Below are 11660 nucleotides of genomic sequence, written 5' to 3' on the forward strand. Positions count from 1 at the left end.
TTTTAGAGTAGTTCAACCGCCCCATTAGAGATGTTCTAACAAGTTTATTTAACCTAGACCAAAACAAATTAGGGATAAATGTCCTGTTATAATATGGTGAAAAAATCATGGACTAGATACCATATGAAACTAACGCCAAGACTAGTAGACTTTTAAATACTTCAACACAAATTTCCATTAATAATAAAGTCAATCCAGCAGGCATCACAACTAAAACAGTTTCTCATATTAACTGGACTTACAATTAGCAGTAAAATACGAAAATGAAGAACTAAAACAACCCACCAACAACCATAGATTAACCAAAGCAAAGGTCACACTTCCATCTCATCATCTATCTCCTCCCGTCTGATCCAATCCGACCAATCCTCTATACCTGTAACTAAGTCCATTAACATTTACATGATTAGCTATACTTCTTAGCATGTAGGCATACAATATACATGTTTCTTCTGCATTGTGGTTAGATTTGTGAAGGAGCATTGGTTAGTTGAGAGGTAGATGTTTCTGTCAAAAAAAATCTACAATGACAATTTAAAAAAAAATCTACAATGACAATTTATTCATTTCCGAAGACATGTTCAAATCTTTAAACCTAAAACACCTAAAGGTAAAAAACTTTAAATGGTCCAAGTGTCTCTTTCTAAAAACTCTGAACAATTAATATTGCGTACGATCTAGCAAAAAGGAAAAAAGAAATTCCGTACAACGTGATAGAAATAAGTCAAAAAATTTGACCAGTGTGGTCGTAGTATGTCAAGTATTTGACCATTACAGATACAATTTTTAATATATGTAATATTTCGACCACAATAATTGAAATATTTCATCTTCACCAGTAAAAAGTGACTAAAACTCTGACGACAAAAATAAGAGGTTAGACTGTATTTGAGCAACATCTTCTAGCCATGTTGTACCACTTATTCATCTTTTTAATAACTTTTGTATTAACATAGAATTTTAAAAAATTGGGAAAAAGATTTCTTATTTGAAAAATAAATAGAGATGATATCTATTTGCATGGTATAATTGGAGAAATATGTAAAATTGATTTTATAAATTAAAAAATGAAAATTGAGGAAAGTGGGTGTAAAAATAGATACCAGATAATAAAGTGCACCAGGTTGGAGAGAATGGAGGGTTACACCCCATTCGTCCATAAGAACAGGCTGACCCGAAGAGTGGATTAAAACTGCGTCGTATCCAAAGGCCTGTCGTATGTTTATTGGTCCACCACAAACCTCGAATGCCACATCGTTTATAAATACCGTTGATTTTTGTCCAATAGCAGTTGAATGACCTATCCCACCTGATTCCCCTACTCCTGCTAAACACCCTGTCACTTTCAAAATAAAATCATTAGGGGAAAGCTCAAGTCATCTTTCACTTTTTCTATTTTTTTGCAAAGTCATCTTTTACTTACTCTTTCATCTCTTTAAATTTTGATAAAACTAATGAACTTAGGGGGTAAATGAATCCAAAGTATGATTTAAATCTTGATTTTTTAGTCTACTTTGTAATTTTAAATCTCCGGCTTCATGAATTTGAATTTTGTGTATGATCAAAATCGCAACTTATAAGATTTGCTAGCATTATGAATTTTCATACTTAAATTTCAAACATAAAATAAATCTACATAATCGTTTTCATAAGAAAGTGTTTTTCCATACTTTTTTTTTTTGCCAAACGAACGTTTAAAAAAAACAAGAGGAATGGTTAAACCATTGTTTTTCAAACGAATTTTTTGTTTCAAACACACAGCTTTTAACCCTGTTTTCCAAACTATTTTTTTTTATAGAATTTTTTTCCCATAAAACAGATTCTCTTGAAATCACATTTTTCAACTTTGTAAAATAAAATTTACGATATTTCTTTCAAAAAAAATATCAAATAATCATAAGATTTCGCTTAGTTACCAAATAGACCAAACAAATATGAATTCATGAATCCTTCAAATTCATGATTCTTTCATCCAAATATATGATTCGAGTCAATACTACTACTGCATAATCTAATCAAATATGAGGTACTATGACTCAACTATTGGTGCAGCAATGCAAGTTTTATCACATGAAAGTAAAGACTATTATGACATAGTTTAATGTTAAGGAAAATGCTAAAATTACAAAAGATTTTGTCAAAATCTTTTGTGATTCTAGCACTTCCGTAAGGTTAATATGCATAACTTGTCTATTTAATTTATCATTTGTTCAAGATAATTACATTCGGACTGCATGATATGCTTAATACTAGTGTTACATCATATGATATAGATACAACACAAGATTGGGATAACACATAAATTGTTACACAAACATAATGAAATTTTTGGTAACAATCTTAATAAGAACCCTAGCTAAAGGACATGATAAGAACCCTAAGTAAATAGTGAAGGAGCCCGTGCACAACTACTAGACCATAAGTCACACAAATCTTTTATTACACACGATATTGGATGTAAGCTAAATTTTAGCTTTGCAAATAACTTGAGTTTGATGGTATTTCTCTAACATGCATTCTAATATGAACATATTCAAAAGTATGATTGCAAAGATGGGCTGATTATATATTTAGAATCAAGAAGAATGGGATTGAATAAATTTGCAAGTGCATGCTTTCAATATGAGTGTTAAATTTATTCCTGTGGTTTGAATCAACAAAGTTAAATTCTTTACTTCTCAATACCCTATAACCATCTCAACCAATTCTTTTGAAGATCTCCTACATTTTTTTTTCCCATACATCTACAAAAGATAATTCAATAGTTAACATTTCCGCAAATAAGAACACACTTTCATCGTATTTTTTTACATGGGAAAGGCGAGATCTGAACTCTGGTCTCTCCAGTCGAAAGACAGTCATGTTATCACCTAACTAAAGTAAGCTTCACAGTGTACTATTATCATTAAAAAATGAGAAAATGTTGGACAATTAGGATGATATATAGTAGCAGTAGTATGTATGTGAAAGCTAGAGAAAGAGAGATAAAAAAACAGTATTAATTTCTTACCTTGCAAGTCATTGACAGAAGTAGTAGTAGGAGTAGTAGAAGCAATAGTTGTTGTAGGAGAAGGGACACTCATGCTAGTAGTAGTGACAATGGGAGTACTAAAAGTAGTACTGGTAGTAAAGTTCATTTGTTGCATCAACTTCATCTTCTCTTCTTCTTCTTCTTCTTTCCTTAAAATCCTTTGATGATTCAACAATTCACCAAGTAAAAGTCCAGAATAAGTAGTAGTGCCAATTTCTTGATCTTGATTAGGGAATTGAACAACATTTGAAAGTTCAGAAAAACAAAATCCTTGTGTGAAGACATTAGTACTACTTCCTAATTCTTGTTGTTGTTGTTGTTGATGAACCATTGACGAGAAGCGAAATGGATCAAGTGAGATTAATTCTCCTCCTTGATTAGTACTAGTCTGAAAATATGTTTGATTAACAGAAGCAGTGGGAGAATTCAAACCTTCAATGACATTGATTCCACTACTACCCAGTTGAAAGTTCTTGTCGACTTGCTTGGGAGAAGTTTTCTCCGAAGAAGACGAAGAAGATGAAGGTGCTGTTAGGGAAACAGGAGAAGACTGATGTTGATGAACTACATTTGATGAAGATGATTTGGAAGCAGTTTGGAGATTTCTTTGTTTGTGTTTGCTTCTTGATTTCCTATTTTGAAACCAATAGAAGACATTTGCATCACCAACTTGACCATATTCTTGTAATTGAGCTCTTATTTTTTTAATCTCGTCTCTTGGTGGGTTAACCATTCCAGAGTTGAAGATTGCTTCAAGAATTCTAATTTGCTCAGGTTTAGGGTTCCAACGAGGTTTCGGCTCAGGGCTTCGCTCTTCACAACCTATTGGCATGTCAAAAACAACCTCATTAGTTTTAGGTCAAAATTATAACTCTGGCCTGTGTAAGAAAACATAAAGAGTTTGATTGATTATTCTTGTTAGTTATTAGTTGTAGATAGATATTACCTGAAGTGTATGAAGATCTGTGGCAGGAAGATGACATGAGAGTTGGGTTGATTTCATGTTGCCATTGATGAGGATTGCAGGGCTTAGATTTGAACATACTAGGCCAATGTCTGTTTGATGAAGCCATTAGTGATGATGGGTATTGATTTCTAGTAGCCAATAAATAGAGGAGAATTGAATAGGAAACAGAAAGAGACTTTTGTTATGTCAAAAAGAAAACTAGGGTTTGTCTTCTGATGATACACTGAAAACTCAAGGCAGACTTGAGTCCTCTTCTTATAGCTAGCTTACTCACCTACCCCTGAAACATGTTCAGTTCAGTTTCATCAATTTATTAATAAACAATCATTCCCATCTCCCAAAGAAAATTAAGTTACAAAAAATCAAAAAAAGAAATAAAACAATATAATATTCTTTTTTTTTTTTTCTAAGTAAACCAACAAAGATCTCCTGTTAGAAGATCAACATGAACAAGATTTATACATATATAGTAAGTTAAAATCAAGATAAAATTGAAAGAAGAAATTGACCCATCCCTTCCTTACACTGTTGTTGCCCACTACTAAAAGTACAAGACCTACCTAATTCATTTGCATGTCAAGCAAGGAAGCCATTGAAAGAACTCATGCTTTAAGCTTGCATTTTAGTGAGAGAAAAAGAGAGAGAGAGAAGATGTTCTGGGTCAGTTATAATTTTCTTGTTTTGTTTGGAGAGAATTCTCTTCTCATTTGGTTTTACTTTCAGAAGGTATTAATGGTAGCTGAAGAAGTAGCTATAAGTGCAAGATTATTCTAATAGAAAAGGTTGTTGCAGGAATAAATAGGGGGTGAGGCTTTTGAAAAGTCAAGTAAAGATGAATGTGGGGTTTGATTGGAAATACTATGCAGTAATTGCAACTTTGGTTTATTATTTTTGAGCAAATGAACTAGTAATTATCATCCTTTGAATGTTGAATTGACTTAGTAAGTTTTTTTCAACCCTAATAAATTATCTTCTTAATCACCAAGTTTTTTCAAATTAATAAAATTAATTAAATATAAATAAACTTATATATTTATTTAAACTTAAATAATTTAATTAATTAATTTGGATGGCCTTTTAGTGCTGAAAACATAAAGAATAATGGTTGGGATGAACAAGGATGTTCTATAAAGGTCCTTCCCAAGTTGATTCCTAAAATATTAGTATATGTACTAATGTACTTAGTTTCATGTTATATTAATCAATTCAAAAGTTTAAGAGTGCTTGTTGTGTGATTTAATTAGGTAATTGTCAAAATTGTAGTGATCAAGAGGAAATTATAGTTTTTTAAGTGCTTTAATTTAGTAAATTAAATATTTAACTAATTTTGAATAATTTTAACTAATTTTGAATAATTTTAAGTAATTTTGAATAATTTTAAGTAATTTAAGTGGAGTACTTTTTATGTAATTAATATTCCTTACCTACTTATGAATTAGTACTTTTAAATTTAATATTTTACCAAAAAAACAAGTGTACTTAAAAGGGTATATAGTGATACAATTTTACATGAAAATGATCAACCTTGCAAAAGTAGGGGAAGAAAGATGATCTAAATATATAGGATTTTTCTTGATACAATAAAAAGCACTAAAATGGGTCTGATATTTTAGTACTTGAACTTTGACAAGAAATTAATGAAGAATACATAGATAAAGAATTCATTTGAAAGAGCTAGGTCATGAGGAGGAGGAGGAGGAGGAGGGTTCTATGGATGGAATATAGTGAATATTGTGCAACATAAGTAGTGCTTACTTCATCTTTAGTTGAATAAGAACAAAAGGGAAACCCTAGATAATAAATTTTAAGTCAAAGATAAATTTGTGGTGAGGATGAGAAGTTTGAAAGTGTAGTTGAGTTTGGCAGGAAGCTAGCTAAGAGGCTGTTCAGTTTCATTTTGAGTTGGAAGATGAGCTAAGCAAAGTTTTCTTTTTTCTCTCTCTAGATTATTTTCTTCATTGTAATACTAGCTAGTTAATTTTTCTCTCTCCATTTTGTGGAAATTTTCTCTACAACTTCCCATGCAAAGAGACTTAAAGGTAGGATTTATAGTTGAGCTACGTGGTGTCGCTGCAACTCCGACATGCAATACTCGTTACCTTTACTCTTGTGGGTGCCATCTCATCACTTTCTCAATTATTCAAATCCCCTTTGTCCACCCCATCTCCTGCAACTCTTTATTACTCACACATCTCTCTCTCTTTCATTTAGCTTTTCTAATTCAACTCTCATGAATTTGCTAGGAACACCCAATTTCGTGATGATCAATCATACTTAGAAATATATAGCGTCAATATTTTAGTTTTAAGCTACAGCTAGAAAAAAACTAAGAGAGATTTTATAGGGCTCCCTCATTTTTGTTAAAAGGCCTCCCCTCAGTGATAATTTAGCAAGTAAAATGGTTCATGGAGAGGCCTTTTAACAAAATTGGGGAGGCCTTATAAAACTTCCCAAAAACTAATACCTATACCTGAACAAAATCAACAATTTTAATTTCTTGATTAATTTTTTTGGTATCTCTTATCAAATTTTTTAACTCTCTTGATGGACGATTGATTCTTACGAGATCTAGAATATGTCTACTTTTATTATCTCTGCTATCATTTTTCTTTATGCAATTTATACAAATCGTGTACATAATTCGGTCAAACTAATGTAAACATCATGCAAATCATACACAAAATATATGTTAATCTTATTTATGCAAAACCGGACAAATTCGAGTAAGCCTTACATAGAGAGCCAAAGTCCAACAAAGCTGCCTTTTACAAAAATATTAAAGGTTCTAAAGTCAAATTTCTGAATGACCTATCAACAATCACCTCCTCCTCTCATCAAAAAAAAAAAACAATCACCTCCTCTCTCTTAAAGCACTATTCTAAAAGGTGTGGGAGTTGATCAACATGACAAAGATTCTTTAGTTAAGGAAGTAGAAGTAGCTATTATCGATCCAAATAGGTGTTCAGCTTTGACTAATTAAATTAAGAAGTCAACAAAGGACTAAGAAACAAATGGGTCAACTCATATCCAAGTCATCAGGAAGGCGAACGCATCAGAGCTCTGTCACCTAAGTCCAGAATCGGGAGGTTAGTATGAGTTTTTTAGGCGTCTTAAGACATGCTCTGACTCTAGAATAAACTACGTCGGTCCTGGTAAGACGGTTGCTCTAGGTCTTGGAGTAGTAAGGGAGGTCTGCAGAAATCGCCTCGACCTTTGAACCTTTCTTCGCTCAAGGCACAGGAAGGCGAATTCGAGTTATAGTTTACCCAACCTAAGCTATGATCTGATATGAGGTATGGAAATGAAATCAACTAAGCTTTGTTCGGGCTCTAAGGAGAGCTTGAACCGAACTAGATGCCGCGAAAGGTTAAAAAATGTCAAAAAATCAAGTTTTTATACACAATCTTCAAATCACTGGAGAAGATCTATCAAATCCGAAAGATACATAAATAAGGAAAGTTATCCCATATAAGCATATTAGGTCAGCCCTGATCAACCATATAAAGCTCAACTTCTGAACTCGGACTTTGATTTCATTTCTTTAACTGCAAAAACCCTACTGACTCGAGCGTCGGAGAGGCTTCTGAGTTTTTTGCAAGTTTTGTAAAGCCATATTTGAACATCATCAGCTATTAGCATCTTTAAGGGTAACTCTAGGACGTCAAGCTTAAAAGGTGAATAAAGAAATCTGTCATGAATGAAATTACTGCCCTCTTTGTTCTTATAAAAAAAGCTTCATCCTCAATGACTCAAACACAAGGAAATTAGACCTTGGAAACTTGGTAATCAGGTTTTTCGTTGAATCTCTTTACCAAGCATTGAAAAAGATAAGTCTTTCATATCTAGCTACTCACAAAGGACTTTGGAACAACTATATATCTATCAAAGAATGTATACTCGTCGAGGGAGTAACCAATAGTGGTCTCACTGTGAGAATAGTCCCACACAGAAGAAGGGCGATCTAGCAACCACGTATATAATGTCTAGGCCTTCTTCACTCATTGTAAATTGGTTTCGAGTTAGATGACCACAAACTTAACATGGTATCAGAGTTAGGTCACACGTGTTAGGCTAAAAAAATCCCACGCGTGAGAGAGCATGTGAGAATACTCCCACACAGAATAAGGGCGATCTAACATACAAGAATGTAATGTCTAGGTCGTTTCCACTTATTACCAAAGGTGTTGAGTTGGATGACTACAAACTTAACCCTCCCAACTTTTGACAATCCCCAACTAAGAAGAATGCTAATTCGCAATAGACGTGATACGTGTTATTGTAATTTAATATTTATGGACCATTTGTTTCACATTTGTCCTATCACATTGAAATGTCTGTGTTCTTTGGATAGAAGCTTCATGACTCGGGAAAAATTCAATTACATCACTGTTATGGCAATGGCAATGGAGTAAATCAAAAAACTTAAACACGTCAGTCAGTTGCGTATGCCTGCTTCACTGTTATATAGTCAGAATGGAAAAATTGGTCGTTATGTGATAGATAAATACAACTTCAAAGCTCTCTCAGCTGGTCATTGGTGTCTATGAGAATAGTCTCACATGGGAGAAGGGATAACTAGCAAACAAAAATATAATGTATAGGTCCTCTCCACTCATTGCCAATTGGTTTTGAGTTGGATGACCACAAATTTAACATGGTATCAGAGCTAGGCCCACACGTGATAGGCTTAAAAGCCACACGTGCTCCACGTTACTAGAAAAAGAACACATGTTAGGCTAACCACGCCACATGTGAGGGGGCGTGTGAGAGTAGTTCGACATGGGAGAAGGGATAACTAGCAACCAAAAATATAATGTATAAGTCCTCTTCCCTCATTGCCAATTGGTTTTGAGTTGTTGGATGACCACAAACTTACAATGTTAATTAGTTTATTTATGGGTGACCCATTAATCAACCACGCATTATCAATTTTTAAGTTTTGTTGACTCATCCGAGATACCATTACAAGCACGTAACACAGAGCCGTGGCTGAGAATTTGAAGGCTTTATGCGAAATTAAATTTTGGACCTTTATTACAATAAAAAAATTGGAAGCCAAAAACAAACAAAACGTAACATAATTTATAATAGATAGGTGAAAACCGTAGATGAATCCAAATGTATTCTGAAGGAAGTAATCGTAGAATTTCATTTTCATAGGAAATTAAGTCTAAGAATCCACAATCAGTTGTGAGCAAAAAGATTTCTTTGTAACTAAAATTAACAGAATAAAATTTTAAATTTTCATGGGATGTTTGGATCCCAATGTGATATCTTATTTTACATTCAGTTTCCAGCTTATCAGGCATGATTAAGGGCGGAACGAAGACTTTTAGTGAGCATAAATAGCCTAAAATCATAGTTGTACTGCATATAATTTAGAATCTAAAGACGATTTTTCGAATGTGACATCATTTGTAATGATTTCACATCCATATTTACATACTGTTTGTGATTTTTAATAACAAATTACATTTGTAATGATTTCACATCCAGATTCACATATTCTTGTGACTTTTAAATACTGTTGAGATTTTTATAATCTGGGGTATATCCCGTGCCTTAGGACACGGTCACTTGTATCAATTAAATGTTACGATATTTATTGTTATATTTTATTGAGAGAGAGATTTTTATTAGTTATTATTTTTTTTGTGTCTTTTCTCTTAAATTAGTTATTATTTTATTGAGAGAAATAGATTTTACTTTCTTTTTTTTAACCCTTGAATTTATTTTGTTTCTTTTTTTTCTTAAATTAGTTATTTTATTTCTAAGAAGGAAATGATTATTGTTTTTTAAATAGGTAACTTTATTTCTGCGAAGGACTATATTTTAAAATTTGAGAAGTGCTTCTAGACAATATGCTTTATTAAAAAATGATGTTTGTCCCAGTCATCGTTTTCCCTTCTGTTTTATTATATAGATTACATTTCTACTTATACAAACAACATTTCCCAAAGATGAAAGAGATACCCACCCACAAATGCATATTTGGTTGATTTTAGAGGTGTTTTCGAGGAGTGTTATTCGCCCTCCCACAAAATAAATTTTAGAAAGGGACGTGCAGGGGCGGATCCATGGGGGTGCGAGGGGGTGCGGCTGCACCCCCTGGATCCTCCCGAGAAAAAGATATAGTAGTAGTAGTAGTATTTCTTTTTTATTACATAGAGAGGTATTTATAATATATACTTTCTGGTGTGACAGAGGGACACAGAGTAGTCTTTGGCTGAGTGGTTAGAGCACGTGTGAGAGTAGTTCTGAGATCATGAGGTCTTGAGTTCGGAACCACATAAAAGTATTTTCACTTTTTTTTTTACGTTATTTTTAGACCTATATATACTATATATTGTGTGTATTGTGTATATATAACATAAAGTAGAAGTTAGCTCAATGGTTGAGGCATTTGATTTTTGTGGGAGTGGGAGCATGAGGTTCTGAGTTCGAGTCGGTTATAAACAATTTGATTTATAAGCTTTTTAATATTTCAACTATCCTAAATTTCTATAAAATTCAATTCAACAACTCTAAACCCTATAATTTACAATTCATCTACCGTAAACCCTTCAAACTTCAATTCATATACAATAAATCTTATAAAATTCAATTCATCTACCCTAACTCCTATAAAGTTCAATTCATCTACCGTAAACCCTTCAAACTTCAATTCATATACAATAAATCTTATAAAATTCAATTCATCTACCCTAACTCCTATAAAGTTCAATTCATCTACCATAAATCAACTCAATTCTCATCACTTCTTCTTCATCTTACCAAATATTCAAGCTCAACTAGCAACTAGGGTGTGAGTTTTCTTTGAACTTCAGTTTTTATTTCAATCAATCATAAACTTCAATTACAATTGGTTTATATAGAGTTTAGAGAGAGAGAAAGATAGTTAGTTACAGTTCGGTAGAAGAGTAACAACTAACAACTAACCAAACTAACTACTAACAAAATTACCAAAGTTAGTTAAACTAACTAACTTTGTTTCTTGTTGTTCAGGTATAAGGAATGCCTCTAGAGTTGTCTTCATTATTGAGCTGGACCTTGAGAGCTTGGGCTTCTTGTTGTCTGTTTTACCTCTTATGTAAAAGTAAAGGCTTAAACCCTAAAAAGTTTTTCTATCTCTTCAGAACCCTACTCTTACTAGGGAAATATATTTTAAAAGAAAATTTCTTCACGTTCATTTAGTTCAACACCAGTAGTTCTCGACTCGACTATGCGAACATTTCAAAATATGAACTCTTATAGAGGTCAATTGCGTTTGTAATCGTCGATGTATTAATATACTTAATAAATATAAGTATTTAATTAATTACTGTGTTTGCAAAAAAAAATTTAGGTATGTAAATCCGCACCCCCTAAGTGAAAATCCTGGATCCGTCCCTGGAGACGTGTAGAAAAGAGGCGCCGATAACCCTTGTTGAATGGCCTATAAAATTAACCTACATATTTGAAAATTTCAAGTGAAAGTTGTAAGAAACTCTCTAAACTCTTTTTTATTTTCAATAATCTCTTTTGGAGGTTGTTTCAAGTGAAAATTTCAAGTAAAGTCAAAAAATCTGAGATATGTTCAGACAAAATACATTTTGATCAAATTTTTATTTATAATTGGGTGAATTTTTAACTAAATTAGCAATTAATTGGAGGTTGTGTAAT

At 32.6% G+C, this 11660-nt stretch overlaps 1 protein-coding gene across 2 annotated transcripts; it reads right to left on the minus strand.

Annotated features, from left to right (window-relative positions):
* Nucleotides 1-150: 150 nt before the first annotated feature.
* Nucleotides 151-4765, minus strand: HB-3 (homeobox-3). Of its 2 annotated transcripts, none has more exons than XM_086665031.1 (5): nt 4559-4765; nt 3978-4278; nt 3011-3853; nt 1104-1336; nt 151-376 (listed from the first exon to the last, which is right to left on the minus strand). In XM_086665031.1, exons 2-5 carry the CDS (start codon nt 4102-4104, stop codon nt 371-373), a joined length of 1209 nt encoding a protein of 402 aa, XP_086521157.1. In that variant the 5' UTR covers nt 4105-4278; nt 4559-4765; the 3' UTR covers nt 151-370. The 2 variants fall into 2 exon arrangements, with proteins under 2 accessions (XP_086521157.1, XP_086521156.1); XM_086665030.1 differs by having other exon boundaries at nt 151-382.
* Between the last annotated feature and the right edge of the window lie 6895 nt (nt 4766-11660).

The sequence above is a fragment of the Eschscholzia californica genome, unplaced genomic scaffold (genome assembly GCF_041429995.1).
Source record: "Eschscholzia californica isolate CP2 unplaced genomic scaffold, dmEscCali1.0.p SCAF_3, whole genome shotgun sequence".
NCBI lineage: Eukaryota > Viridiplantae > Streptophyta > Magnoliopsida > Ranunculales > Papaveraceae > Eschscholzia > Eschscholzia californica.

What these genes read in the sequence shown, in the direction of transcription:
- HB-3 (XM_086665030.1), bottom strand. Translation starts at nt 4,104, where the DNA reads ATGGCTTCATCAAACAGACATTGGCCTAGTATGTTCAAATCTAAGCCC. An exon ending in CAGATCTTCATACACTTCAG is followed by an intron (nt 3,854 to 3,977) that starts GTAATATCTATC and finishes ACATGCCAATAG; the next exon opens with GTTGTGAAGAGCGAAGCCCT. An exon ending in TTCTGTCAATGACTTGCAAG is followed by an intron (nt 1,337 to 3,010) that starts GTAAGAAATTAA and finishes TGAAAGTGACAG; the next exon opens with GGTGTTTAGCAGGAGTAGGG.